Below are 27,027 nucleotides of genomic sequence, written 5' to 3'. Positions count from 1 at the left end.
CAAAATGATTGAACATCAAGCAATCAATCATTCACATCAACCAAAACTTAAATGTTTGATATAATTCATTCTTCTAGAGAATTTGACAAAAGTTTGATTATTAAAAAAATAAAACAAAAATTTGATTTATATAAATACTACTACTAAGTTTTTTTTAATTTCCTTTTAAAAGTCAACTGACAATTAAAAATCACCAAAATAAATTAAAAAAAATTAAAAAATAAATAATAACATTGGAAAACACATCTCCTTTTTGCTTTGATTCCATTCACACCCTACAAAAATTTAAGGTGGCCTGGTTGAAATTTTACAATATCATATGATATTTATTTACTTTTTTCCAACTAAAAATTTCGAGATTTAAATTGTTTTTAAACTATGATAACCAACAAACCCCCATACTTTTTTTATAAATTTGTCAATTTTTCAATTTTTATAATTTTTTTTTTTTTTTGTTTTTTCTGAGTTTCAATAGGGATTAACAAAAATCAAAGCTTTTTCTTATTTCTTTGTATAATTTTTCTAATTTTGCTGTTGTTGTTTGTGACGTTTGTCTCTCTACTCTCTACCTTATTTATTTTAGTTTTAAACCATCATCATTCCATTATATTACAACCATCATCAATCAATAAAGTATACTTTATTTTTTTTATTTTTTATTTTGCAAAGTATATATTTAAAACAAACAAACAAACAAATAAACAACAGCAAAAAAAAAAACAACAACAAACATTTATTTATTATTCAGTAGTACTTCGATATATTATATAATATTTATATTTAAAAAGTAGGTAGTGAATCAATCAGTCAGTCAATCAACCAAATTATTACATTCATTGCAGGTTCATCGGTTTTTTTTGTTAAAAATAAAAATAAAAAACTATTTTATTTCTATTTTTATTTGCTACAGTTACCGATTAGTTAGTTGTAAACGTTTAAAACAATGTTGAAATTGATAATTCAAACTCGATAGTGAAATATTCAGATTTTTTGATTTAAGCTTTACTCTATTCTATTCTATTAATGTAAACAATACAATTCAACTTAAAATCAGAATTTACATTACACTTGCATAAACATTTACAAAACTTATTTTAGTTATACAATGAACTTTGTTTTTATTTATGTTATTTATTTTATTTTTGTAAAAATATATATAATATAAATAATATAAATAAACAGACTTTATGACTCACCCCACACAGATATTTTCATTCATGAATCACTCAAAAAACATACATAAAAGCATATGTTATTAATAAAATCATAATACTAACAACAACAATAATGTATCAATCATAGAGTATAGAACACCAAATCGATGGTGTCAAAAAATAATTACAATGTTCACGTCAAAGATGAATCAATGGTAAGTTGGTTAGTTAGCTAGTTAGTTAGCAGTAATATAATAAATGAAAATGGATTTGGAAATTTCAAACGAAAATCGTATGGAATGCGAACCCACCAATCCTTTTTCATGCGCGATTTCAAAGTACCAATGACTAATCGAATGTTATTTTTGTTTTTATTTTTTTTGGGAATTACCAACCTTTTTTTTTTTTTTTTCACACCGCTTACAATTAAATTGATTCATTTAAAATCGATTTGAAAATATCGTAATTTTTTTGGAATGAATGATGAAATGTTGTGGTGATCAACAATCAACAATCAATCAACGATCAACAATAGTCTATTGATTATATGAGAGGATACAAGAGAACAGTGGTATCAACTATATTCTACTATCTTTGTGTTTGTTTTTCATTGGGATCGATTTTGGTATTCTTTCATTGGTTCCCGCGATACTATTATAAATTGAAATTCAGAGAGTCGAAGCTAGATGTTGCCGATTACGTCTACGTCAAGGAGAAGGACAAGACTGTCACACTCTGCAAGGTGCGTCCTGTGGTGATCGGTGCGAAAGGTCTGATCATCCCGGGCGAAAAGACACAGCGAATGATCACTTTCAAGTTTGTTCGTTTCTTTTACAACGATGACTCTGGAATCTATGAGCGTGTCGTCTTCAAGCAGGACTACACTCGTGCGGAGCTCCAGGATTTCATGAAGTCCGGTCTCGCCAACGAGCACTACAACCGCAACGAAGACTACTTTGGACCGAACGTCATCGATGTCCCACTAAAGTCGATTCCTCGTTTGTTGTTGGATGAAGTACTGCATCCATTCTTTATCTTCCAGATCTACTCTATCATCTTGTGGTGTACTGAGGTCTACTATGTGTATGCCGGTGCCATTCTCTTCATCGCTACTGTTTCCGCTGGTATCACATTGCACGAAACCCGTAAGAATCTGAAGCAACTCAATGAGATTGCACGTTACACTTGCAACGTGAATGTGTTGCGTGGCGGTTCGACAGAGTTGGTCAACTCGAGCAGGTTGGTGCCGGGCGACATTGTCGAGTTGCAAAACTCGCTGATCTTGCCGTGTGATTTCACACTGCTCAACGGTACCATTGTATTGAATGAGAGTATGTTAACGGGAGAGTCGATTCCAGTGACAAAGTATCCACTGACAGAGTGTGCCGGTGACAATCTCTCTGTGAATGGCGAGATCAACAAGCGTTGCGCCATCTCTGGTGGAACCAAAGTCGTCAAGACACAGTGTCTTCCGGGTGAGCGTATCTTGGCTATGGTAACTCGTACCGGTTGGACAACCACCAAGGGTGAGCTCGTTCTCAGTATGTTGTATCCAAAGGAAACCAACTTCAAGTTCTTCCAACAATCGATCAAATTCTTGCTGGTTCTCTGCAGTATTGCGTTGGTCGGATTCAGTATTTCCGTGTGGCGTATGATCAAGAATGGAACCGAAGTGAACGAAGTCATTGTACGTTCACTCGATTTGATTACCATTGTAGTGCCTCCAGCACTGCCAATGGCTCAGTCGGTCGGACAAGGTTTCTCGATTCTTCGTCTCAAGGCGCAGTCGATCTTTTGTATCTCACCACCACGTGTCAGCATGGGTGGAAAGATCGAAGTGTTCTGTTTCGACAAGACCGGAACTCTTACTGAAGACGGTCTCGATTTGATGGGTGTTCTGCCAAGTTACTCGCAGAACTTTGGTGAAATGGTAAAGGATATCGGTCGTATGACTGGTCCGCTCTTCCTCACACTGGCAACCTGTCACACGCTCGCCTACATCGAGGACAAGGTATCGGGTGACCCACTGGAAGAGAAGATTTTCGAGTCGACCAAAGCACATCTCGACGACAACCATCCTCACTACAAAGCAGCCATTCGTCTGGATGTGAAGCGTGAGACATTCTCAGAGACAAAACACTTCCCCATTCCAACAAACGAGATCGAACAGTGTTTGGAGATTGGATTGGTCGAAAAGTTTGAGTTCCAATCGGCTCTTCAACGTATGAGTGTTATTATCAGAGGTCACGGTCTACAAGGTAAGGATTTGGCAATTGTCAAGGGTTCGCCAGAGAAAATCAAGGCACTCTCTGTCGCGTCGTCGCTTCCATCCGACTATGATTCAGTGCTCGACCAATACACCAAGAAAGGTTACAGAGTTTTGGCTGCCGGTTACAAAGACTACCAGATGCCAAACGATCGTACCAAAGACGAGATCAGAGACGAAGTTGAATGCGATCTTCACTTCCTTGGATTCATCATCATGGAGAACAAGATCAAGCCACAGACTCCACCAGCTCTCCAAGTATTGAAAAAGGCAAACATCCGTTTGATTATGGTTACCGGTGACAACGTGCTCACCGGTGTGTCGGTAGCAAGCGAATGCGGTTTGATTCTCGACGATCGTATCATCTTTATGTCAGAGGTAAGCAACGGTGTTATCAGCTGGCGTGACTGCAGCTCCAATCCAAGCGCAATGCCCTACAAGCTCGACCCGGTCTCACTCACAATCGAAGGCAGCGACAACGAAGATTTCGTACTGGCCGTCACTGGTGACGCCTGGAAGATTCTCTACGACGACAAGGTAAAGATCGGTCCCAACATCACATTCACTCGTCTCCTCCAGAAAGGACACGTCTTTGCTCGTATGACTCCAGACCAAAAGCAAAACTTGGTCGAAGATCTCATCGCAGCCAATCTCTACGTAGGTATGTGTGGAGACGGTGCCAACGATTGCGGTGCTTTGAAGGCTGCTCATGTTGGAATTTCACTGTCGTTGGCAGAGGCATCGATTGCCGCTCCATTCACCTCGACCGTCACCGACGTCTCCTGTACCCACAAGTTGATTCGTGAAGGTCGTGCCTCACTTGCCGTATCATTCAAACTCTTCCAATTCATCGGAATGTACTCGCTTATTCAATTTACCACTGTCATTCTATTGTATCTCAAATCGGATGTTCTCGGAAACTATCAATATCTCTACCAAGATTTGTGGATGATTTTCCCACTTGTAATTTTCAGTAAGTAGCTAGCTATTCATTTTCCAACAATCTTTGTTTTACTAATCAAAATTGATTGCAATCAATGTTTAGTGGGTCGTACTGAACCATGTAGTAAGTTATCTGTAAAGAGACCATCGAGTAGATTGATTTCACCGGCAGTCATTGGATCGCTATTTGTACATGTTGCGCTGACAGCAGGATTCCAATCAATCATCTTCGTTTTCGTTCAAAAGGAGAAATGGTATACACCCAGCTCTGATGATGGTATTATCAGCTACGTTGTAACCAGTTTATTCCTCTATGGTAACTTCCAATATTTAATTATGTGCTTTATCTATTCATTCGGAAAGCCATTCCTAAAGTTAATGTACACAAATAGTAAGTTTTAATCACCAGGAATCAGATGATTTAAGTTTTATTCAATGCATCAGATGATTAACTTTACTTTTACCACCTGTTTTAATAGAATTACTCTTTGGTTGGTTCCTCTTGAATGTTGTCACTACAACATTGTTGTTGGTCATTCCAAACAAACCATTATACAAATTCTTCCAGTTGGAGCATGATCTACCAGCAGGTTGGATGAATTGGGTGTACAAGTTGTTGATTCTATTGGCCATCAACATTGTTCTATCTATTGGTTTGGAGTATCTCATTATTTTCATTAAGCAACAAACCAGTGCAAAGAATAAAAAGAACAAACAAGCCAGAGCACGTGAGCATCTAATCAAGAGTATTCAATTCGCCGAAGATAATATATAAATCAATAAATAATAATATTACAATCCCAAATTTAATAAAATAAAATAAAAAGTTTGTTACAAAAAAAAAAAAACACATTTAATTATAAGATATGGTATATCTTCCTAATTTCAAACTTACAAAAATATGTATTTTAAATAATGAAACCAGGGCAAAGCATAATTCAATCTTATATGAAAATGGAAGTTCTCAAAAAATATTACTCAAACAAATAAAGCTAAAATCAAAGTATTGTTGAGACACAATCTGAAACTTAGCTCTGAAATCGTAGTATTTAGCTAGCTTCAACAACTCTAATAAAATTACTCCAAAACCAACAGCAACAACAATCAAAACAACATAATCAAAATTCCAAAAAGAACTTCCACTAACTATTAAGTAACCCAAGATTGCTATTGATATCCACCAAATTCAATCAAAATTCTCTCCAATTGGTAAAGTATAAATATTCTTGATTTAGTTTCGTTTATTTATTTTTCAATAAATTCTAATAAATAAATTATCCTTTGTTAATATTTGAAACTAGCCAATCCATTCCTTGTTCTAAACCTTCACCTGTCAATGCACAGCATGCCTATAATGAAATATCGTGATTAGCAATCAAATAATAATAAAAAACGACATTGATCAATCAAATGTTATAAAACAAACATAAGTAACTTACTTGAATATGCCATGGGTGATCTTTGATGGTATGGAGTGATAATAGGTTTGTTAGCTCCGCAGCTGACATTGCACCTTTTAGATCTTGTTTATTTGCAAACAAAAGTATAATTGATTTCTTTAGATTCTATAATGTATGAAAATGAATGGTGTGTTAAATGAATGTTTCAATGTTGTTGATTAAGATTGTTGTTGTTTTTAGAAGACATACTTCGTGAGCGAGCATCTTGAAAAGCTCTTCTTTGATGAGTGGAACTCTCGTTCTATCAGTACTATCTATTACTAATATTACAGCCTGTGTGTTAATGTAGTATTGATTCCAAGTGGATCTGAGTAGATCCTGCCCACCAAGATCCCACATAAGCAACCTAATATTTCTATATACAAACTCTTCGAGATTACTTCCTACGGTTGGTGTTGTAGAGACTACCTCGTCGAGTAACAACTTGTAAAGTGTTGTTGTTTTACCTGCTGCATTCAAACCAACGATAATCACTTTATACTCTGCATTATTAAACATTTTATTCCATATTCTGGCAAACACTGATAATGATGATCCCATTTTTAATTATATTATTTTAATTTATATATGTTTATTGTTTGTTTATTGTTTGTTTGTTGTTGTTGTTGTTGTTTTCTTTAATGCAACGTTGCAATGTTTGTTGTTCCAAATATTATATTTCTTTTTTTTATTTATTCTATTTTCTTTCCTTTTCTTAAATTGCTAGCTATACTAATGTTGTTGATTTATTAAATTTAATTTAATTTGATTGATTAATTGTGTTTATATTTAAAGCTGAATCTAATGTTATCTGTTTGTTTATATATATATATATATAAATGTCTCAAGCAAAATCAAAAATAAATAAAAATAAAAATAAATGTGAAATTTTTTTTATTCATTATTTTGTTTGTTTTAAATTCATTTGAATGCAAATCATGAATTATTCATTATCCCAAATTTCATTCTATGACATTTTTATTCTTTTTATTTTTTTTCATTGAATCAATCAAAATGACATCTTCTTCTTTTAATGGTATCAAAAGAGATTATATAAATTATACTTTTATTTTAGTTTTTTTTTCTTTTTTTTATTTTTTTGTTTGATTTTGATGATCAAAAAAAACCATTTGCAAAGATGGTTTTTTGAACTTTCATTTACAAAATGATTAATTAATATTTTAAATAATTGTCAATTTTAATTAAAATTAAAATATTAATTTATTAATTTTTATTTTTATCAAAATAATAATTAAATATTCATATAATTAATAATATTGATTAATATTAATAATGTCAACACCAAACTCTAACGTTTGGATGGAAGAATGCTCGAGAATCTACTTGCACAAAGACAATGTGTTGCAACCGGCATTCAGAGAGAATCACACTGGTAATCTGGTTTGTTATGCATGTTCAACCACTTGTTTTGAACCGGGTGCAACTCAACAGTTGCTTAGAGAAACTCAATTTCATTGTCAGTGTACTGGCCAGTTTGGAGGTCAACAACAGCATGAATGTCTTTTTCAACCACGTATCGATATCGATCAAATTGCACCGGGTGCCAAGACAGCGTTGATCGCACGACTCACTACTGTGGTGAGGAGTTTCCTCTCTCGTTGGAGCTCGAAGGAGTACGATCAGATTCGTTCGATCTTCGAGTCCAACTACAAGTCGGTGTTGAACTACGAGCAGCCGGCACTACAGCGAAAGGCACTCGATCTGCTGCCACACTCTATCCGCTTCAATCGCAAGGGCGACAAGCTGGAGCGTGGCGAAGAGCAGATGCGCGAGCTGCTCAACTGGTTCAAATCGAGCTTTTTCAAGTGGGTCGACGCACCGCCTTGCGACTACTGTGCCGACAAAACGGTGGGTGTCGGTGCAACACAGCCAAGCGCCGACGAGAGCTACTACAAAGCGGGACGCACAGAGTTGTATCGTTGTCAGTCACAGCACATCTCGCGATTTCCACGATACAACGACCCCGGAAAACTTCTGGAGACCAAGCGTGGACGTTGTGGAGAATGGGCCAATACATTTACACTATTTTGTCGTGCACTTGGCTACAGAGCCCGATATATTCTCGATATGACCGATCACGTTTGGACAGAGATTTGGAGTGACTCTGAAAATCGATGGATCCACTGCGACAGTTGTGAACCTGCCTATGATAAACCACTCACCTATGAATCTGGATGGGGAAAGAAATTAACTTATGTATTTGCATTCGAAGGTAAGCATTGGCATTGATATTGATATTGATATTGATTAATCAGTTTTCAACTAGATAGTTTATTAATAATTGGTTTATTATCAATCATTTTTAGTTGATGGAATATTCGATGTTTCAAGAAGATATACAACACAGATAAATCAAATGCTACAGAGAAGAGGAATGGTTGAAGAAGATTGGTTGAGAATCTATTTGGAACAGTTGAATCAGAGAATGAGAGCTGCATATGCACCAGAGAGAAAAGAACATTTGATAAAGAGAGAACAAGCAGAGAAGAAAGAGTTGGAAAACAGTCAGAACAGATCGGTTAGTAACGATCTTCTACCAAGACAATCTGGTTCAGATGATTGGAAATCACAAAGAGGTGAAACAGGTTTAGGATTAACCAACTCATCTAAACGTTTACATGTACAGAAATCAGTTGAAAGAGGTAATATACTCGGAGTGTAACTTGAAGAAAATCATTACTAATTAAACTTTCTTTTGATGATCAATTAATTAAGCATCTCCACCAACTATTAGTACTGTTTTGTATAATTATGAATTACTTACTCGTTCCAAATTGAACTTGATTGGAAATTGTAAGATTTTGTCAGATAGAATCGAGTTGACACCGAGACAGAATGACCAAGTCGGTGCATTCTGGGTAAAAGATAAACTAAAGGTGACCGATGGATTTGTAGTGAGAATCAAATTTATCAATGAAATGGGTGGTGCCGACGGTATGGCATTTGTATTACACAATCATAGTGCCGACGTCATTGGAAAGCGTGGCAGTGGGCTGGGTTACGATGGCATTGAAAACTCGTTGGCAGTGGAATTCGACTCATATTCCTCGGTCGATAGTTGTGCCGATCCCAATGGCAATCACATCTCTATCCACTGCAATGGCGAGCGAAAGAACAGTAGTCATCATCAACACTCGTTGGCTCACGCAATGCCAGTGGACAATGTGCCAATCAACGACGGTCGTATTCACCATGCAGCGATCACCTACAACGCCAACAGCAAAACCATGTCAGTTTGGTACGACTCATTCAATATCCTAACCGATGTCTCAGTGGATTTAGATACGCTCTTAGACCTACCAAATGGTGAAGCGTGGATAGGAATGACTGCATCCACAGGTGGACTTTGTCAATCTCATCATATTTTATCATTTGAATTTGGTTTACTTTAATTAATGATTCAAGAAAATAAATAAATGAAAATGAATAATAATTATATATATATATATATATCTAACTATATCTATCTATTTCTTTATTTATTTATTCTTCTCCATCATTGTTGTTATTATTATTTGATGTTGTTGTCGATTGTTGATCATAAACCACATCTGCAATGAATACATGATTTTTAGCATTGTTTTCTACTTTTTCTTTGAATTCGTTGATGTCTACAACAAGTTTGAGATCGGTTTCACCACCGCCCAGCCAAACAGTTGGATTTGGTAAGGAAAAGATTGATTTCGATATGACAATGGGTATGTTTACTTTGGTTGCAATCGGACAGACTGCGTTGTATTCGAAGCCAGTCATTGCATGTGATGCCTCTGACTGTGCCAATGTGAATCGGTAGTTGGCACCAGAGACTGCTGTCGATGACGATGATTGTGATTGCAATGACTTTACGAATTTCAGAACCTTTTGATTCTGAATCTTGGTGGTATACTGTATGATCACCAGATAGTATCGACTGTTGAATGGATCGGACATGTCTTGATTGACACACTCGGTATTCTCCATGATGATACTCTTACATAGATATTGCTTCGATGGTGCACCTAAATAGTTTGCTCTCTGCTCCAATGTCCATGTATAATAAGGTGATGGTACTCTTTGTAATTTAAATCTATATAGATAATATATATAAATCAATGAAAATTAAATTAATCAAAACTAAACAATCAATATAGATCTATCATTATGATAATGTAAAGAATAATTAAATATTTACTTCAAGTCAATTGAAGATGTATAGTCTGCAACATGTTTTTGAATCTCTGTTATCTCTTGTCTTGGTATCAGATTGTTTAATCTCTGCGATAGTTCATTCAGATTTGTAATGACTTGATTTTGTCTCTCTAAAAGGTCTGATTTTCTTTGTTCTTCAACTTCCATCTTTCAAGACCAACCAAGGTTGTATACAAAGACTCGAGTTTGATTGATTGATTGTAAGTAATTAGAAATGAATGAATTTTATTTTTTTTTATTTTTTATTATTAAATTTTTGTTTGTGCCAATATATTATATATTGGCACAAACAAACATAATCTGGAGACTGACAGATTCTATCGATAGTTCCAAAAAGAAAAGATTTTGATTATAATTATCTAATATGTTTTAATCAAAGTCTCTATATTTCTATATGATAAGTGATCTCTTTGGAAGTTAGGGCGAGATAACTTGAAACCAATACCATTACTTGAAATTTCTGTTTCTAAATTATAAATGTTAGGCTAATCAGTATTGACGAAAATGCTTAGGTTTGTAGTTTTTTTTTTAATATGACATACCTATAGTTATAATGGAACATGAAAAGAATAATGAATTGGTTAGCCTGAAGAAAAAAAGGGATTAACAACTAAATATCTTCGAGGGGATATATAAACAATTAATTGCTAATGGTTCTGGGGATGGATCAACAGCCAAACAAACAAACAAAGGTGTTTATACAAATTGTGTGAAGTCTCCGATGCCCAAAGATACACAAGCTGAAAAGTTATTGAAACTTAAAAACTGGTGACTCTAAGATCGAAGAACTGCTTGTCGTATAGTTGAGATTTCCAATCTTCTGTACTTCAAACGTACATAGAACATATGGATGTTGAAGTATAAACTATAATAAATCAGCAATTACAATTGTTTCAATGACCAAAACCATTTCTTTTTGCAACACCATCTAGAGAATCTCCAATACCTGCTGGAGATTGTACAATCTCCTTAAATGAGTAAAATTGATCTTAACACAATTGGTACTATCTTTCTTTTGTGATAAAAATCGCTACGAGTTATGTGTGTGGTGCAGATTTGCGATCTATTTAAAAAAACATAATTTTTGTCGACAAATTAAAAAAAAAAATGATTCATTCGATATTTTCCACTATTATTATTTATTTATATTAAAATTATATTAAAATAGAGGGAATGGAGGAATTTGGATTTAATACAGATGATTTAGTTTGTGAATTGTATCAACCAAAGCAAAAGAAACCAATTCCAATAGTTGATTATTCTCCAAAGATTGATTCAAGTTTGGTATGTTTTTGTATTTTGTTTTATATCTCAACCTTCTCACTCATTTTTGATCATATCTATAACATTATTAGTGGTTTCTTAATTGTGATCCATCTGTAATAAAATTAGATGATCTAGTTGTAGTTAATAATAATAATAATAATGATAATGATAGTAATACAGATGATTCTTCCGATTTCATGAAACATAAAACAAGAGCGGAAAAGAAAAAGAATAGAAAGATGAAGGACGACCAGAACGAAGACGACGAAACAAAGAATGAGAGAAAGGATATAAAGAACATCATGCGAATGCTATTGTATCGCTCGGACTACTACTATCATAAACATCGATATGAAGAATGCATTCAGGATTGCAATGATCTGGCGAGATTCGTCAGACATCTTGGCGATGCACACCAGTTGTTGTCGGTGCTCGAAGTGGAAATCCGATGTCTGATTCGATTGACACACTACGAGAAGGCCATAGACAAGTTGGTGTGCTATGAGAAGATAGCTACACAACCACGACCGTCGACCGCTCTCGAGCCGCCAGCCATCGTCTTCAAAGACTCGAATATCATCTATCTACTCGCACAGTGCTATCATCGATTGGGACAATTCCAAGAGGCGATAGAACAGTATCATCGTGCCATCACCTACAATCAAGTGGTTTGGGAGTGGTGGTTCAATCTTGCACATTGTTATCTTGGTAGATCGATGGTAGATCGTTCATCAATAGTAAAGAATACAAACATGGAATCGTATAATATAACAACAGCATCAACAACGACAGGAATCAAATCAATATTGTGTGGAAAACGTAGTATTACCATTGCATTGTTTCATTTGATGAATTCTATCATTCAAAAGAAATCACTTGACACTAAGGCGGGTTGGCAACAACCATTGGTCAAAGTACACGAATCTATTTCACAAATCTATCAGTCATTGATAGACTATGATATTAAAGATCTATTAGATCAATTCAACAATAATACCAATAACACAGAGCAGACAATGAATGATTTCGAATTGAAATGGTTCATTCAATATAAAGATAAAGAAAATGACGAGACTGAACAATTGGAAGAAGAGAATCCTTACAACCTATAATAATAATAAATAATTGTAATATTATTTCCTCTTTCTCTTATAAACATATTATAACTTATATTTTTAAATTTTTATTTATTTATTAAAATATTTAAAACTTACACACACAAAATTTCATTTTATTGGTCAGCTGACCCCATTTTAATTTAATTAATCACACACAACACACAAATGTAAACCAATGGTAGTGTTTAAAAAAGGAAATGGGTCAATTTAAATCAACAACAGTTGATATTAAGAAAACAATTTTAAATTTCTCTTAAAGATTTAATATACAAATAAACAAATAATAATTGTGTATTTGTAATAATCAAAAAAAACAAAAGATGCAATCATTTACAAATGTTAAAATAAGTGAAATTCAAGTATTTGATGTACGTGTCCCTACTGCACTCTATCAGATTGGATCAGATGCAATGCATACTAATCCAGATTATAGTTGTGCTTACGTAGTAGTTAAAACTGACAATCCAACATTAGGTATTTATTTGAATTATAAATATACAAGTGTACAATAACGAATTTGTAAAACTAATGAACGTTCGTTTTAACAATAATATAGAGGGATATGGATTAACATTTACTCTTGGTAAAGGAACTGATGTTGTCGTTCAATGTGTTAAAACACAGAGTGAACTTGTCATTGGTAAAACCATCAAAGAGATCTTCGATGACTATCCATCTTTCTACCGTCTATTGACATCGGAACCACAATTACGTTGGATCGGTCCTGAGAAAGGTGTTGTTCATCTCTCTACAGCCGCCATTGTAAATGCAATTTGGGATTTATATTGGTAAATATTAATATTGTTAGATATATAATTTATTATTAACTTTACTTGAACTTATTATTAGTAAATGTAATGATAAACCATTATGGAAATTAATAACTGATATGACTCCAGAAACATTGGTTGGTCTTATTGATTTCAGATATCTATCGGATGCTCTGACCAAAGAAGAAGCATTGGCAATGCTAAAGGCACTGGAACCAACCAAACAGAAGCGCGAGAGGGAAATGTTGGAGAAAGGATTCCCTGCCTATACTACCTCGGCTGGATGGCTTGGCTATAGCGACGAGAAAATATCGAGACTCTGTAAGGAAGCACTGGAAGAAGGATTCACTCATATCAAGATTAAAGTTGGTCAAGACATCAACGATGACATCCGTCGATGCAAGCTGATTCGTGAGATCATTGGTCCTAATAGACGTTTGATGGTGGATGCCAATCAACGTTGGGACGTTCCTCAGGCCATTGAGTATATGAAGAAGTTGGAACCGTATCAACCGTGGTGGATTGAAGAGCCGACTAGTCCCGACGATGTACTCGGACATGCCGCTATTGCCAGGGGAATTGCACCGCTCCAAGTGGCAACCGGTGAGATGTGCCAGAACAAAGTGATTTTCAAACAACTGCTCCAAGCGAAAGCCATTCACTTTTGTCAACCCGATAGCTGTCGTCTCGGTGGTCCAACCGAAGTACTGACCGTCATGCTGATGTGCGCCAAGTTCAATGTTCCGGTGTGTATGCATGCCGGTGGAATTGGACTATGTGAATACGTTAATCAACTATGTCTTGTTGATTACATTTGTATTGCCGGTACACTGGAAAATAGAATAACAGAGTAACTATTATTATTATTAATGAGTTAACAAATTTTAAATTTTTACTAATATTATTTTATAGGTATGTTCCACATTTGGTTGAGTTGTATATCAATAAAGCAGAGATAAAGAATTCACATTACCAATGTCCAAGTAGCCCAGGTTATGGTTGCGGATTAACCAAAGAAGCGATCCAAGAATATGAATATCCAAATGGTTCATATTGGAGAAAATTACAAAAACATTGATGAGATCTCACCACCTCAAACAAAAAAAAAAAAATAACTGTGTAATGATATAGAATATTGAACTTGATTAAAACTAAACTAAAAGAAATAGAAAATAAATAATAATAATGTTTTATTTAAATGGTGTGAATAAAATGTTTAACTTTCTATTCAGTGAAACAGTTGCCATTAGTCCTTCCTTTGATCCATTGAAATCCACTGATAAAACAGGATATTCTGAAAGTTTAATACTATCTATCAGAGTGTCTCTGCCGTTGTATAAAGAAAGAGAACCCTCACTCGTTGTTACGGCAAACATTGATTTTGAAAATGGAGAATATCTTGTACACCACGCTAATTTACTCTTTAAAGTTGGTTGTTGACTATCACTATTGCTACTTTGTTCTACTATTGAATTGTTGTTGCTATTATTATTATTATTAAACTTTACAAATGACAACGGTTTAGATTCACTTCCTCCAAGAATAATATTGTTATAGTCGCGTTGCGAGTTGATTGCTATACTGCTGACAGATGTTTTGATGGTGTCGCTGCTGTGATAGGTTGTTAACAATTTCGATGTTCTCAAGTCGAAACAAGAGAGATCACCACTCTCATAGCCAACAAAGAGATATAGATCGTCGGTATAGATAGACCATGCCGCACACTCCTTTTTCTGTGCGACATCTGCTGCTGCTGCTGTTGTCGATGATGATGGTTGATAGTCAAAAGAATGTTGCATTTTCATTGCTCTAACGTCCCAAAGTATTGCTTTACCGTCTTTTCCACCGGTAGCAACCGAATGTTGATATGAATCGATGGCATTGATGGCTCCACCATGCTTCTGCTGGCCTGACTGGAACAGAGGCAATCCCAATCTATCAATATCCCAAACCGTCAGATTTCCAGAGAAATCACCGACCGCCAGCAATCTATCGCTCTCATAGCTATTATCATGGATATTTCTCTGAAATGTACAACATCTTAATTTTGAACTATATTCACACTAATTAGTACAATGATTGGAAATGATAACATTAGTCATTGCTTCATCATCATCAGTTTAAACTTTAAGCACACACTTACTTCTGAAGTTAATTTTAACTTTAAAGTATCTATTGAATTTAAATCTAGATCATCTATCTTGTGAATACTGATATCACCTTTTGATTGATTACTAGGTCCTGTGAAGCCTACGGTGACTACTTTCGAACTATTCGGTACCCATTTACAATCGAATGGACTACAACCAAGTTTATGACTAATCAACGAGCAAATTATCTTTTTTTCAGATGATTCTGACATCTTTAAATAAAATTATAATAATATATCTTAATCTTAATTAAACTTAATCACAAAGTTGAATGTCATATGAATGAAGATGGGGTTACGTTACTCTATCCATTAAAATTCTCAAGACTATCAAATTTCACCCCACCTCACTCTCATAAAAGTGATTGCGGTGCTAAAAAAAAAAAAAATGAATTAAAAATAATTTTTTAAATCGATTTTCACTTTTGTCTTCATTTAAATTTTGTTTGCTTTTTTTTTTTTTTTTTTTTGTTGTTGGAATTGTTGTAATATTATATAGCTATATAACAGTCAATCATCATCATCATGTCAAAGAAAGCAGCTACAACTGAGGAAGCCCCAATTTTGTTGGGTAAGATCGGTAACAACTTGCAGATGGGTGTCGTCGGTATGCCAAATGTCGGTAAGAGTTCGTTGTTCAACATTCTCACCAACATGTCGATCCCAGCCGAAAACTTCCCATTCTGTACCATCGATCCAAATGTCAGTCGTTGTGCCGTTCCAGACGAACGTTACGACTGGTTGTGCAGCGTTCACAAGCCAGCTTCAATGAAGCCAGCTTATCTCTCCATCACCGATATTGCCGGTTTGGTAAAGGGTGCATCAACTGGTGCTGGTCTTGGAAATGCGTAAGTACTTAAAATTCAATAGTTTATTATTTCTCCTGTGTCTGTGTGTGTAGAGAAACAATAAATATACTAACTAATATATAATTATATTATTTAGTTTCCTTTCACATATTCAAGCTGTAGATGGTATTTTCCATATGATTCGTGCTTTTGAAAACGATGAAATCACTCACGTCGAAGATACTGTAGATCCAGTTAGAGATCTTGAAATCATTGCCGGTGAATTGATTGCCAAGGATAAGGAATTCGTTGCCAAAACTTTGGATACTTTGCAAAGACAACTCAAGAATGTAAATATCTATCTAAATAATAATATCATGACAATTAGGAGGAATAATAATATCTAATAATATCGATATTATCAAACTTTATAGAAAACCGTCGACAAAGCAAAGCAAGTTGAATTGGATACCTACAACAAATTGATTGCACTTTTGGATGCTGGAAAGCAAGTTAGATTCGGACAATACTCAAATGCTGAAATTGAACATATCAGAGAATTGAGGTAAGCAAAAATTGTTTGTTTGTTTGTTATCTTTTGGATATTAATATAATAATCATTATTATTAGATTGTTGACTGCTAAACCAGCACTCTATTTGGTCAATTTGTCAGAGGAAGATTTTATTAGAAAGAAGAACAAATGGTTGGCCAAGATCAAGACTTGGGTCGATGCCAACGGTGGTGGACCACTCATTCCAATCTCTGTTGCTTTCGAGAAGTCTTTGGCAGATTTGGCCACCGCAGAGGAGAAGAAGAACTTTGAAACCACCAAGGGTGCCGTCTCTGCACTTCCAAAGATCATCAAGACCGGTTACCACCACTTGCAATTGACTCATTTCTTCACCTGTGGTTCCGATGAAGTTCGTTGTTGGACCATTCAAAAGGGTACCAAGGCTCCACAAGCTGCCGGTGTCATTCACAACGACTTTGAAAAAGGTTTCATTATGGCTGAGGTCATGGGATATGCCGATTTCGCTGAATTAAAATCCGAGGCTGCCTGTAAAGCCGCTGGAAAGTATAGAATGGAAGGAAAGAACTACACAGTCCAAGATGGTGATATTTGCTTTTTCAAATTTAACAAACCAAACGCTCCAAAGAAATAAACACTGTAAAACTAAGAGTCGATCAGTAGTACCAATAATAAAAATAATGAGACTTCAACATTTCCTTTAAACTATTATAAGATCTTGCTCGTTTTTCTAAGGAGTTATCCTTGACAAATGTTCACCATTTGGAAAGTGTTAATATTTCTTTGTTGTCTGAAAGTGTCAATCAATAAACTTGTAAATACTAACAACAAAACCTCTTTATAAGTCGTTGTCCATCTTGAAGTGGAATAGGTTCGTGAGAGATTCAAAGCATTGAATTTGAAAGATTATCATATTCTTTGGAAATCATGTGGGATGTTACACATTTTGTTCTTTCGTCATTGATTGATGACCCCACAGGGTCTGATATTTATTACTATTATTTATTCCAAGGTTGTTTTCTAAGTTCTATTTAGGAATTGCTTCTCATCGATTTCATCTAAATTTAATTTGTTTATAACTCATCCACATCCTGAGCATCTAACCAATCTGATTGTGGTTATCCAAAATATTAAATATGGATGTATTTAACCAGTCATTGTCGAAGAATAAGAAGAATGGGTTGTGTAAAGAATCAGAAGTACTGCTATGATAGCGGACGACTTTGAAATTGTTGTTGACCGAAAATAAAAAAGAAAATGAATTTTATGATATTTAATTGGGAGAAAAAAATTTTTTGTGAAGAAAAAACTAATTGATGATGGTAAATCAATCAAACAAATCCTGATGCGTATCAGATAAAATCAATTGAGAATTATAGCCTAAAAATATAAAGATTAAATCTATACAAATTTATTAATGTGTAGTTTATTCACTTCCAAAATTGGAAACATGATTATCTTTTTTTTTTTTTTAAACAGTCAGCAAAAAAAATTGATTTTATTTTAATTTTTTTTGCAATTTTTTTTTTATGCAATATTGATGTTGACCTTTTTTTTGTTAAATGAATAAACAATTTAGATAGCAATAATAAGTATGGAATCGATTTTGACACAAGTAGATGTTTTGATCAAGACCTATCTCGGTCCACAATGGGACCTTTCAATGGTCATCAGTAAGGCATTGGGATATGGTATCGTTGTATTCTCAATGATCTTGAAGTTACCACAAATCCAAAAGTTGGTCTCATCACGTGATGCAACAGGTGTTTCACTTCTCTCTGTAGTACTTGAGACTATGGTGTAAGTAATAAAATTGATCAGTTTTAACCTATTACCTTACTAATACCAAAACAATCAATCAATCAATCACTCTCTTTTATTTTATTTTATTTTTTTAGATTTACTATTTCAGTACTTAGTGGTGTATTATTAAAGTATCCATTCTCTACCTATGGTGAGAGTGTTTTCATCTTGGCACAAAATATTATCATTGTATATTTGGTGTTCTTGTACAAAAACAAGATTGGAGCCATGTTCTGGGCTGGTGTTGTCACCTATCTCGCCGTTGTCTATGGTGTCGTTCAAGTTGCCAACAGAGAACTATTATTGATCCTCACTGTAAATATCAAATCACACACACAACCACAATATTTAATAGAGACACAATAATCAATACTAATTGACAATTTCAATCCAAAATTTCAATCAATATTCTATAGTCAGCAAACATTGGTGTAGCAATCTTCTCAAAGATCCCACAACTCTTTATGAATTTCAGAGAAAAGAGTGTTGGTCAACTCTCATTCGTTACCACCCTTTTGAATTTTATTGGTAGTCTTGTTCGTGTGTTCACCACCTTGAAGGAAATCCCAGACAAGATTGGTAAGTCAATATATATAAATATTATAATGTTAAAAATGCAAAGCTTTATCTCTAACCAATCTTGGATTTGTTCTCATCAATCATTTTTAATTTATAGTATTATTGAGTTATTCAGTTGGTGCAGGTTTGAATCTCTTGATGCTCATCCAATTTATTTTATACTGGAACAACAAGACTCCAACCAGAAAGGTTGTACAACCAGGAAAGAAGAAGCAACAATAAAAATAAATAGCTATTAGAAATATAAATTGTTGAAATAATAAATAAATAAATAATAGTAATAACTTTAAGAAATAAAAATTTTATCTTTAATTAAAAAATGATCAAAAGTTGTTTGAAATTTTTGATTAGATATCGATGGAATCCATCTATTCAAACTTAGTCAGTTTAGGGTGATTGTAATTGTAATGATTGATTCGGAAACAATCTTGTTTGTTTGTTTTTGTTTATCCATCTGTTCATTCGCTCCAAGAGATAGAAAATAAATAAATAAAATGTTGGTGAATTTAATTTGATATATATTATTGAAAAAGTTGTAGTGTGATAAAAGTTATTGCTTCTTATGTCGGTGAATCTTAAAATGTACATGTTAATGTTATGCTGATCAACATTGATGATACTTTATCGTATAGTTTGTTCTTAATGATTCTTCTTAACTCTCTTTTGTTTTGGTTGTTCGGACTTCAAAACAGATAGCTTTCCATTGTTCTTGGTGACACGTGCTTTCATTTCACTCTCAATCTTGTTAGCAATGTTGATTTCCAATTTCTTTGAGATCTTCTTCTTGGCGATTTCCAATGGTGACTTTGATTTACTCTTCTTATTGATACCAACTTTAAAAAAGTAAAGAATAGATTAATAACTAAAGAATTTTCAAAGATTACATATCTATATATATATATATATATTTGATTTATTTTAGGAAAATACCTTTTGATTGTTTAGTTTGTTTATTTGAAGTATTCTTTTTAACTTTTAATGATTGTTGTGCCATTTTTCTTTTATTATAATATAATTAAATGAAAAAAACGAAAAATAAAGAATACAAAAAAAAAAAGGGTAGCGTTAAGTAATATTAAATGTTACGAATCGACTGATCGAGAAAGAGAAACGAGTTAATTGACCAATCAAATGTAACGTTTTTGTTCGGTTTTATAAAAAAATTCTCATTTAAAAAAAATAATTTTAGAGTGTTTGATTTTTTTTTTTTTTTTTTTTTCATAACAATTTGGCTTTTTAAATTAAAACAATGATCTTATAAGGTTTTTTTCACTATCATTCAAATTGGGAAAAAAACGACATAACAACTTCAGATAACCAACCTATTTTTTTATTTTTATTTTTTAAAAATAAATAGTTCATTGTTATTTTTAAATATTCTATAAATAAATATATATTTCAATCATTCTAGATTTATATTAGTAGGTAGCGTAGCTTTAAACAACAAAATCGATAATAATAATAATAATAATAAATGTAATCGTCAAGACAAAGCACCAGTGTTATTATTACATCAACAAATATATAATTATGTGTTGTTTAGTTTTACGCGGTTTTTTGTGATAGCAATGAAATGAAAACCAAATAATAAAAATAATAATAATAAAAGACAAAAAAAATAATAGTTAAAATAAGTTGTTGTGTTTACTTTATGATTAACAAAACAAAATTAAACAACAACAACAACAACAATAACAACAATAACAACAACGCAATAGTTTAAATTCAACCACCACACCACTTCACTAAACTCACTCCTCATCCAACAAAAAAAATTAAAAAAAAAATCATAAAAATTCTAACACCATAAACATATATTTTATAACTATAAAAGACAAAAGCAACAACTAACATTGTTATAATTTCACCTTTAAAAAAAACAAAAAAAAAAAACAAAAAAAATTTAAAAAACAAATTTTTTTCCCAAATGTATTTTATTTTAGAGTAGAGTTGTTGACTGGAAAAGAATCATCTTCAATCACATTAGATTTACACACAACTTTATTTAATAGATTCAATTCGATATAGATAGGAGAACAACTAACGAAAAGAAGAGTTACAAAGAATAGGCTACAAACGACGTAGATAGAATAAGAATATACAGTGAAACATCATTAGTTTGTTATATTGGAAAAAGCACAAAACAACAACAACAGCAACACAATGGATTGGGTACCAAATCAAGAAGGTTTGAATCAATTGATTATGATTCTCAAACAAACCAATTCACCAAATCAAGAGACACAAAGAAATATTCATACAGTGAGTGTTTAGAAAGAAAGAAAGAAAGAATGAATGAATGATACAATAGAAACATAATGATAGCTAACAATAATAACCACAACAACAACAATAATCATCGATGATTATATTTTACTTTTTATATATATAATTTATAGGAATTAAACAACTTTCATCAGATCCCAGATTACAACAATTACTTGACATTCATCTTTAAATTGACCAATTTGGAAGACTATGTAAGAAGTGTAGCAGGTTTGATCTTGAAACAGAATATCAAGGCATACTACCCAAAGATGCCAAGAAAAGTACAAAACTTTATCAAAGCTGAAGTATTGCCAATTCTCTCTGATCCAAATCAAAAGGTTCGTCAGACCGTTGCAAATATCATTACAACCTTAATTTTAAAGAGTTCATTCGAAGTAAGTAACCTATATTAGTTATTCAACATTGTTTAACATATCGATATTGATTGTAATATTAACGTTTATCTCCCTCTGTCTCTCACTCTTTTGCAACGCTGAAGGATTGGAAAGAGTTGTTACCAACATTGATTGCAGGATTGGATAGTGCAGATCAGAGTTTGGTGGAGGGATCACTCTATACTCTCTCGTTGTTGTGTGAGGATTTCACAGATAGTTTGGATAGCGAGAGTATCGGTAGACCACTGAACCACCTGATCCCGAAACTACTTATGTTCTTCCAGTCGCCAAATCCCGTCTACAGAAGAAGGGCACTCGCATCGCTACACTATTTCATTCCAAGCATGCCAGGTGCACTCTTGATCAATATGGACAGCTATCTCAATGGAATCTTCTCGCTGAGCGAAGATCCCAATCCAGACGTTCGTGTCAAAGTCTGCAGAACCTTGGTACTTCTCATTGAGATTCGTATTGAATTCTTGATGCCACACATCAAACAGGTCATCATGTACATGCTACACGCTTCACGTGACCAAAACGAAGATGTTGCACTCGAAGCATGTGAATTCTGGACTGCCATCGCCGAGACACCCAATTGTAAATCACTACTCAGAGAATTCTTACCAACGTAACTATCCATCATCATCATAGCAATAACCATATATATATAACATTATTAAAATTACTAATATTTTTTGTTATCTTTTTTTTTTTTGCAGTTTGATTCCAATCCTATTAAATGGTATGGTATATTCAAGTGATGAATTTGAATTGTTGGATGTTGAAGACGATGCTGCCATTCCAGATCGTCCACAAGATATTAAACCATTCATTGGTAGTTCAAAACAACATTCATCTGGACCATCCGGTGCTCAAGGGTAAGAATATTATTGTTATTATTGTTATTAAGAGTTTGAAACTATATTAACTCTTTTGATGAATTTGAATGTTTGTAGATTTGTATTTTCTGGACAACAGCAACAACAACAACAACAACAAGAGGAGGAAGATGAGGACGACGAAGATGACGATGATTTTGTAGAGGAAGATTCATGGTCACTCAGAAAGAGTTCAGCATTGGCTTTGGATACTCTTTCGACACTTTTCGATAATCAAGAGTATCTTGCTATTGCTTTGCCTTTGATCGAACAAAAGATGAATGAGTCGAATCCTTGGATTGTCAGAGAGAGTGCTATCCTTGCATTGGGCGCTATTGCAGAGGGTTGTCTCGACGGACTCGCTCCACATCTCAAGGCGGTCGTTCCCTACTTGATCAACACACTCAACGATCCAAAGCCATTGGTCAGATCGATCACCTGCTGGGCGCTGAGTCGTTACTCCTACTGGATCTCCACAGAGGGACCAGAGTTCCTCTACCCACTGATTGTCAACCTCTTGAATCGTATTCTCGATAACAACAAACGTGTACAGGAAGCCGCTTGCTCTGCATTTGCAACCATCGAAGAGGATTCCGACGCTCACTTGAAACCATTCTTGCCAGACATTCTAGCGACCTTTGTCAAAGCATTCCACAAGTATCAAGCCAAGAATCTTTTGATCCTCTACGATGCCATTTCAACCTTGGCCAAAGTTGTAGGAAAGGATTTGAACAAACCTGAATATATCAATATTTTATTACCACCATTATTAGAGAAATTCAATAATATAGATGATCGTAATAAGTAAGTTAAACTTGATTTTAAAAATAGATAGTGATAAGATACTGGGAAGAAAGTTACTAATTTACAATAATGAATGAATCATCAATAGGACACTTTTACCATTATTACAATGTTTAACACCAATTTGTTCATCTATTGGTATTGGACTCAATGAAATTATTGTTATATTTTATAATAGAGCCGTTAGAATTATCATTGATACTTTGACTGCCTATAAGCGTTTCAAAGAGAATCCAGATGAATACGAAGAACCAGATAAAGATTTTGTTGTATGTTGTTTGGATTTGATCAGTGGATTGGCAGAGGGTGTCGGAACCAGTATAGAAAGTTTGGTGACACCATCCAATCTTCCACTTGTATTGCTAGAGTGTATGAGAGATCACCAACCAGATGTTCGTCAAAGTGCATTCGCTCTTCTCGGTGACATGTCAAAGATTTGTATCCTACACTTCAAGCCATACATCCCTGAATATATTCCAATTCTCATTACCAATCTATATCCAGGTAAAGTATTACTTTTATAATAATAATAATAATGATTATTGTAATTCAAATTATATATTAATTAATATTATAATCTATATATACTTTGTAGACTTAGTACCAGTATGTAATAATGCTTGTTGGGCACTCGGTGAAATCGCCGTTAGAATGCCAATGGATGTCAAGCCATTCGTAAAGAGCATCCTGGAAAAGTTGATTCCAATCATGCAGAATGTCAAGTTGCATCGTAACATTCGTGAGAATACATCGATCACCCTGGGTAGAATGGGTTTGGTAGCACCGGAAGTTTGTGCTCCACACATTGACGAGTTTGTTCAGTGTTGGTGTATGGCCATTCGTGGAAAGGTCGACGACCAAGAGAAGGACTCTGCATTCCGTGGTATGTGGATGATCATCAGTACCAACCCAACCGACTCTGTCAAGCATCTCGTTTACATTTGTGACGCCATCGCCAGTTGGAATCGTCTCGAGCAAGATCTCAACGATGCCTTCAAGAAACTGTTGCACGTCTTCAAGAGTAGCATCGGTGATCACTGGCCACAGTACTACATTCAATTCCCAGAGCAACTAAGAAAGATTCTTGATGAGAGATATCAACTCGATAGATAAGATAGGATAGGACCAAAAAATTTAAAAAAAAACAACACTCAACCAACTTTTTTTAGTTTTACTTGCCTTTCAATTTTTGCTGCAACATTACAAAATATATAAATAATAATCAATCAATCAATCATATCCCAATAATAATAATAATAATCAATCCAACTTCAACTCCTTTTTTTTCTTTTTATATTTTATAAATATAACTTCTCGAGTAAAGAAATTATATAATCAACACACAACACACAACAATATTAATATTAATTCAACGATGACCACTCCAACTGATCATCAATAATCAAAATTTACTTTGTTTTAATTTTCGAGTATAGGTAAATTATTCATCCAACAACATAATAGAAATAATACGGATAACAATGAATGTACTATATAATATATAAGAATCAATAATAGCTTTAATAATACGTTTAACCTATATTAGTACTTCAAATAATAATAATAATAATAATAATAATAATAATAAATAATCAGTAGCTATTTAAACAAAATATTATAAGTTTTTTATTTAAATTAATCGTTTGTTTAAAACAAAATGAAGATCGATGTTTGACCCAATGAATGACTCATTTTGTCGTCTAAAATAATGGGATTCTGAATGTTTTTATTTTTATCGGGATTTAATTAAAATTTTTTTGAATGACAAATGATTTATTATTAATGAAGTGTGATAATTTTGTTATTACCACATATAAATTTTTAAGGTTATATATATAATTTATTTATTTATTTATAACTGTAACTTCTTTTTTTTTATTTATTTTTGTTTTTGTTTTAAAATAATATAAAATAGATTGATTTGATAAACAAAGAAAATGACTGACTGGAATAATGGATTGACCAAAGGAAGAGTACTGAACTTTGGTGCTGGTCCAGGTTGTCTTCCAGAGGAAGTATTAATCACCGCTCAAAATGAACTCTTAAACTTTCAAGGTTCAGGAAAGAGTATAATGGAGGTATGATATTATTAATAATCTCAAACAAACATAGATCTATCTTTAAGATTTAATTATTGATTCATCCTATATGTTTATTAACTTATACATAGCTTTCACATCGTGGTAAAGAATTTACCAAAGTTATTGAAGAAACAAAAGCAAACTTGAAACTATTACTGTAACTATCTTCAAATTCTCTATTCATATCTATAGATTTATATAAACCAAAATGAATGAACTACTACTAACTAATAAACAAACAAAACAATAAATATATATATAGTAAAGTACCAGATAATTATGATATTCTATTCCTTCAAGGTGGTGCAACATCATTGTTTGCAGGTATTCCTTTGAATCTATGTGATGGACCATCGGATACGATCGACTTTTTAGTTACTGGTGCTTGGTCAAAGGCAGCCTACAATGAAGCGAAACTCTATACTAAAGCCAATGCCGTTATCGATATGGAGTCATCCAAGTTCTTGTCGGTGGTGAATCCAGCCGAGTGGAAGTTCTCTGAGAAGCCAGCTTACATTCACTACTGTGACAACGAAACTGTACACGGAATCGAAATGCCAACCAATGTCTATGAGTACACTCCAGCCGGTGTGCCAATCGTTTGTGACATGTCGTCAAACTTCCTCTCGAAGCCAGTCGACGTCTCCAAGTACGGTGTGATATTCGCCGGTGCACAAAAGAATGCTGGTATCGCAGGTATCACCATCGTCATCGCAAGACACGATCTCATCTCAAGATCTAAACCAAACGTACCAAATGTATTCAACTTTTTGAAAAAGAGTCAACAGAATTCACTTGATAACACTCCACCTACTTTTAAGTATGATTCGTGCAAATCATATATGGTTTAATCAAAATATGCTACATACTAATATTACTATGATCATTGTTTATAGTATTTATATTACGGGATTGGTATTGAAATGGTTGATAAAGAACGGTGGTTTGGAGGCAGCCGACAAGAGAAACCAAGAGAAGGCCGATCTGCTCTACAAGACAATCAATGAGTCCAACGATTTCTATTGGTAAGTAGATAACTATATTATAATTGTTTTGCAATTTGCAATAAGTTCGAGAGGGAGGACATTGCTAAACGTTTGATTGAAAATGAATGAATATTCTTGCATGAAACCTACCATACTCCTACCAATCCTACTACCAATATTACAAATATCAAACACAACATTATCAAAATATTTCAAACCTATCAAAAAACATATGATTCTAATATCCAGTAGTTGTTATATCGATGAGAAATATCGATCAAAGATGAACGTATGTTTCAGAATAAAGGGTGGTGACAACGACCTCGAAGAGAAGTTCTTTAAGCAAGCCGAGCAAAACGGTATCAGTGATATCAAAGGACATAGGTAAGATAGTTAGATTTTTAAAAATGTCTATTTTGATCAAATAACTAATCAATCATCGATATAATATGAAACAATAGATCTGTTGGTGGTATAAGAGTTTCTTTATATAATGCTATGACACTACAAGGTACAGAGATACTTATCAATTTCATGAAAAAGTTTATGTCCGAGAATAAATAAAATAAATTACAACAATAGACAACAAATACCTAAATAT

At 33.7% G+C, this 27,027-nt stretch overlaps 12 protein-coding genes across 12 annotated transcripts; 8 read left to right on the top strand and 4 right to left on the bottom strand.

Annotated features, from left to right (window-relative positions):
• Positions 1-4: 4 nt before the first annotated feature.
• PPL_01130 (P-type ATPase) lies at positions 5-5,137 on the top strand (the record flags this gene model as incomplete). Its single annotated transcript, XM_020572146.1, has 7 exons — positions 5-53; positions 789-850; positions 1,310-1,369; positions 1,827-1,970; positions 2,197-4,393; positions 4,466-4,753; positions 4,842-5,137. The coding sequence occupies 7 exons, from the start codon at positions 5-7 to the stop codon at positions 5,135-5,137; spliced, it is 3,096 nt and encodes a 1,031-aa protein (XP_020438004.1).
• Positions 5,138-5,636: 499 nt separating this feature from the next.
• arl5 (ADP-ribosylation factor-like protein 5) lies at positions 5,637-6,362 on the bottom strand (the record flags this gene model as incomplete). The annotated part of the gene is made up of 3 exons (XM_020572145.1): positions 5,637-5,711; positions 5,802-5,927; positions 6,012-6,362. 3 exons carry the CDS (start codon positions 6,360-6,362, stop codon positions 5,637-5,639), a joined length of 552 nt encoding a protein of 183 aa, XP_020438003.1.
• A 732-nt stretch (positions 6,363-7,094) lies between these two features.
• Positions 7,095-9,214, top strand: PPL_01128 (uncharacterized protein; the record flags this gene model as incomplete). Its single annotated transcript, XM_020572144.1, has 5 exons — positions 7,095-7,202; positions 7,284-7,400; positions 7,809-8,034; positions 8,129-8,464; positions 8,538-9,214. 5 exons carry the CDS (start codon positions 7,095-7,097, stop codon positions 9,212-9,214), a joined length of 1,464 nt encoding a protein of 487 aa, XP_020438002.1.
• Positions 9,215-9,305: 91 nt separating this feature from the next.
• Positions 9,306-10,157, bottom strand: PPL_01127 (uncharacterized protein; the record flags this gene model as incomplete). Its single annotated transcript, XM_020572143.1, has 2 exons — positions 9,306-9,888; positions 9,994-10,157. 2 exons carry the CDS (start codon positions 10,155-10,157, stop codon positions 9,306-9,308), a joined length of 747 nt encoding a protein of 248 aa, XP_020438001.1.
• Positions 10,158-10,563: 406 nt separating this feature from the next.
• On the top strand, positions 10,564-12,388 carry PPL_01126 (tetratricopeptide repeat protein; the record flags this gene model as incomplete). Its single annotated transcript, XM_020572142.1, has 4 exons — positions 10,564-10,590; positions 11,181-11,294; positions 11,366-11,447; positions 11,790-12,388. The coding sequence occupies 4 exons, from the start codon at positions 10,564-10,566 to the stop codon at positions 12,386-12,388; spliced, it is 822 nt and encodes a 273-aa protein (XP_020438000.1).
• A 326-nt stretch (positions 12,389-12,714) lies between these two features.
• On the top strand, positions 12,715-14,242 carry PPL_01125 (enolase superfamily member 1; the record flags this gene model as incomplete). The annotated part of the gene is made up of 4 exons (XM_020572141.1): positions 12,715-12,868; positions 12,951-13,182; positions 13,244-13,648; positions 14,077-14,242. 4 exons carry the CDS (start codon positions 12,715-12,717, stop codon positions 14,240-14,242), a joined length of 957 nt encoding a protein of 318 aa, XP_020437999.1.
• A 112-nt stretch (positions 14,243-14,354) lies between these two features.
• wdr92 (WD40 repeat-containing protein) lies at positions 14,355-15,526 on the bottom strand (the record flags this gene model as incomplete). The annotated part of the gene is made up of 3 exons (XM_020572140.1): positions 14,355-15,227; positions 15,308-15,336; positions 15,454-15,526. 3 exons carry the CDS (start codon positions 15,524-15,526, stop codon positions 14,355-14,357), a joined length of 975 nt encoding a protein of 324 aa, XP_020437998.1.
• A 312-nt stretch (positions 15,527-15,838) lies between these two features.
• Positions 15,839-17,266, top strand: PPL_01123 (YchF/Obg family ATPase; the record flags this gene model as incomplete). Its single annotated transcript, XM_020572139.1, has 4 exons — positions 15,839-16,161; positions 16,259-16,451; positions 16,536-16,666; positions 16,732-17,266. The coding sequence occupies 4 exons, from the start codon at positions 15,839-15,841 to the stop codon at positions 17,264-17,266; spliced, it is 1,182 nt and encodes a 393-aa protein (XP_020437997.1).
• Positions 17,267-18,226: 960 nt separating this feature from the next.
• mpdu1 (uncharacterized protein) lies at positions 18,227-19,236 on the top strand (the record flags this gene model as incomplete). The annotated part of the gene is made up of 4 exons (XM_020572138.1): positions 18,227-18,432; positions 18,531-18,750; positions 18,852-19,014; positions 19,112-19,236. 4 exons carry the CDS (start codon positions 18,227-18,229, stop codon positions 19,234-19,236), a joined length of 714 nt encoding a protein of 237 aa, XP_020437996.1.
• A 417-nt stretch (positions 19,237-19,653) lies between these two features.
• PPL_01121 (uncharacterized protein) lies at positions 19,654-20,008 on the bottom strand (the record flags this gene model as incomplete). Its single annotated transcript, XM_020572137.1, has 2 exons — positions 19,654-19,847; positions 19,945-20,008. The coding sequence occupies 2 exons, from the start codon at positions 20,006-20,008 to the stop codon at positions 19,654-19,656; spliced, it is 258 nt and encodes an 85-aa protein (XP_020437995.1).
• A 1,169-nt stretch (positions 20,009-21,177) lies between these two features.
• tnpo (transportin) lies at positions 21,178-24,472 on the top strand (the record flags this gene model as incomplete). Its single annotated transcript, XM_020572136.1, has 7 exons — positions 21,178-21,276; positions 21,414-21,677; positions 21,962-22,305; positions 22,397-22,555; positions 22,634-23,359; positions 23,448-23,863; positions 23,955-24,472. The coding sequence occupies 7 exons, from the start codon at positions 21,178-21,180 to the stop codon at positions 24,470-24,472; spliced, it is 2,526 nt and encodes an 841-aa protein (XP_020437994.1).
• Positions 24,473-25,296: 824 nt separating this feature from the next.
• serC (3-phosphoserine/phosphohydroxythreonine transaminase) lies at positions 25,297-26,990 on the top strand (the record flags this gene model as incomplete). Its single annotated transcript, XM_020572135.1, has 6 exons — positions 25,297-25,437; positions 25,530-25,597; positions 25,703-26,260; positions 26,337-26,465; positions 26,679-26,810; positions 26,888-26,990. 6 exons carry the CDS (start codon positions 25,297-25,299, stop codon positions 26,988-26,990), a joined length of 1,131 nt encoding a protein of 376 aa, XP_020437993.1.
• Between the last annotated feature and the right edge of the window lie 37 nt (positions 26,991-27,027).

The sequence above is a fragment of the Heterostelium album genome (assembly GCF_000004825.1).
Source record: "Heterostelium album PN500 unplaced genomic scaffold PPL_contig1, whole genome shotgun sequence".
NCBI classification, from domain to species: Eukaryota; Evosea; class Eumycetozoa; order Acytosteliales; family Acytosteliaceae; genus Heterostelium; species Heterostelium album.
This window is presented reverse-complemented; position numbering and strand designations above follow the sequence as displayed.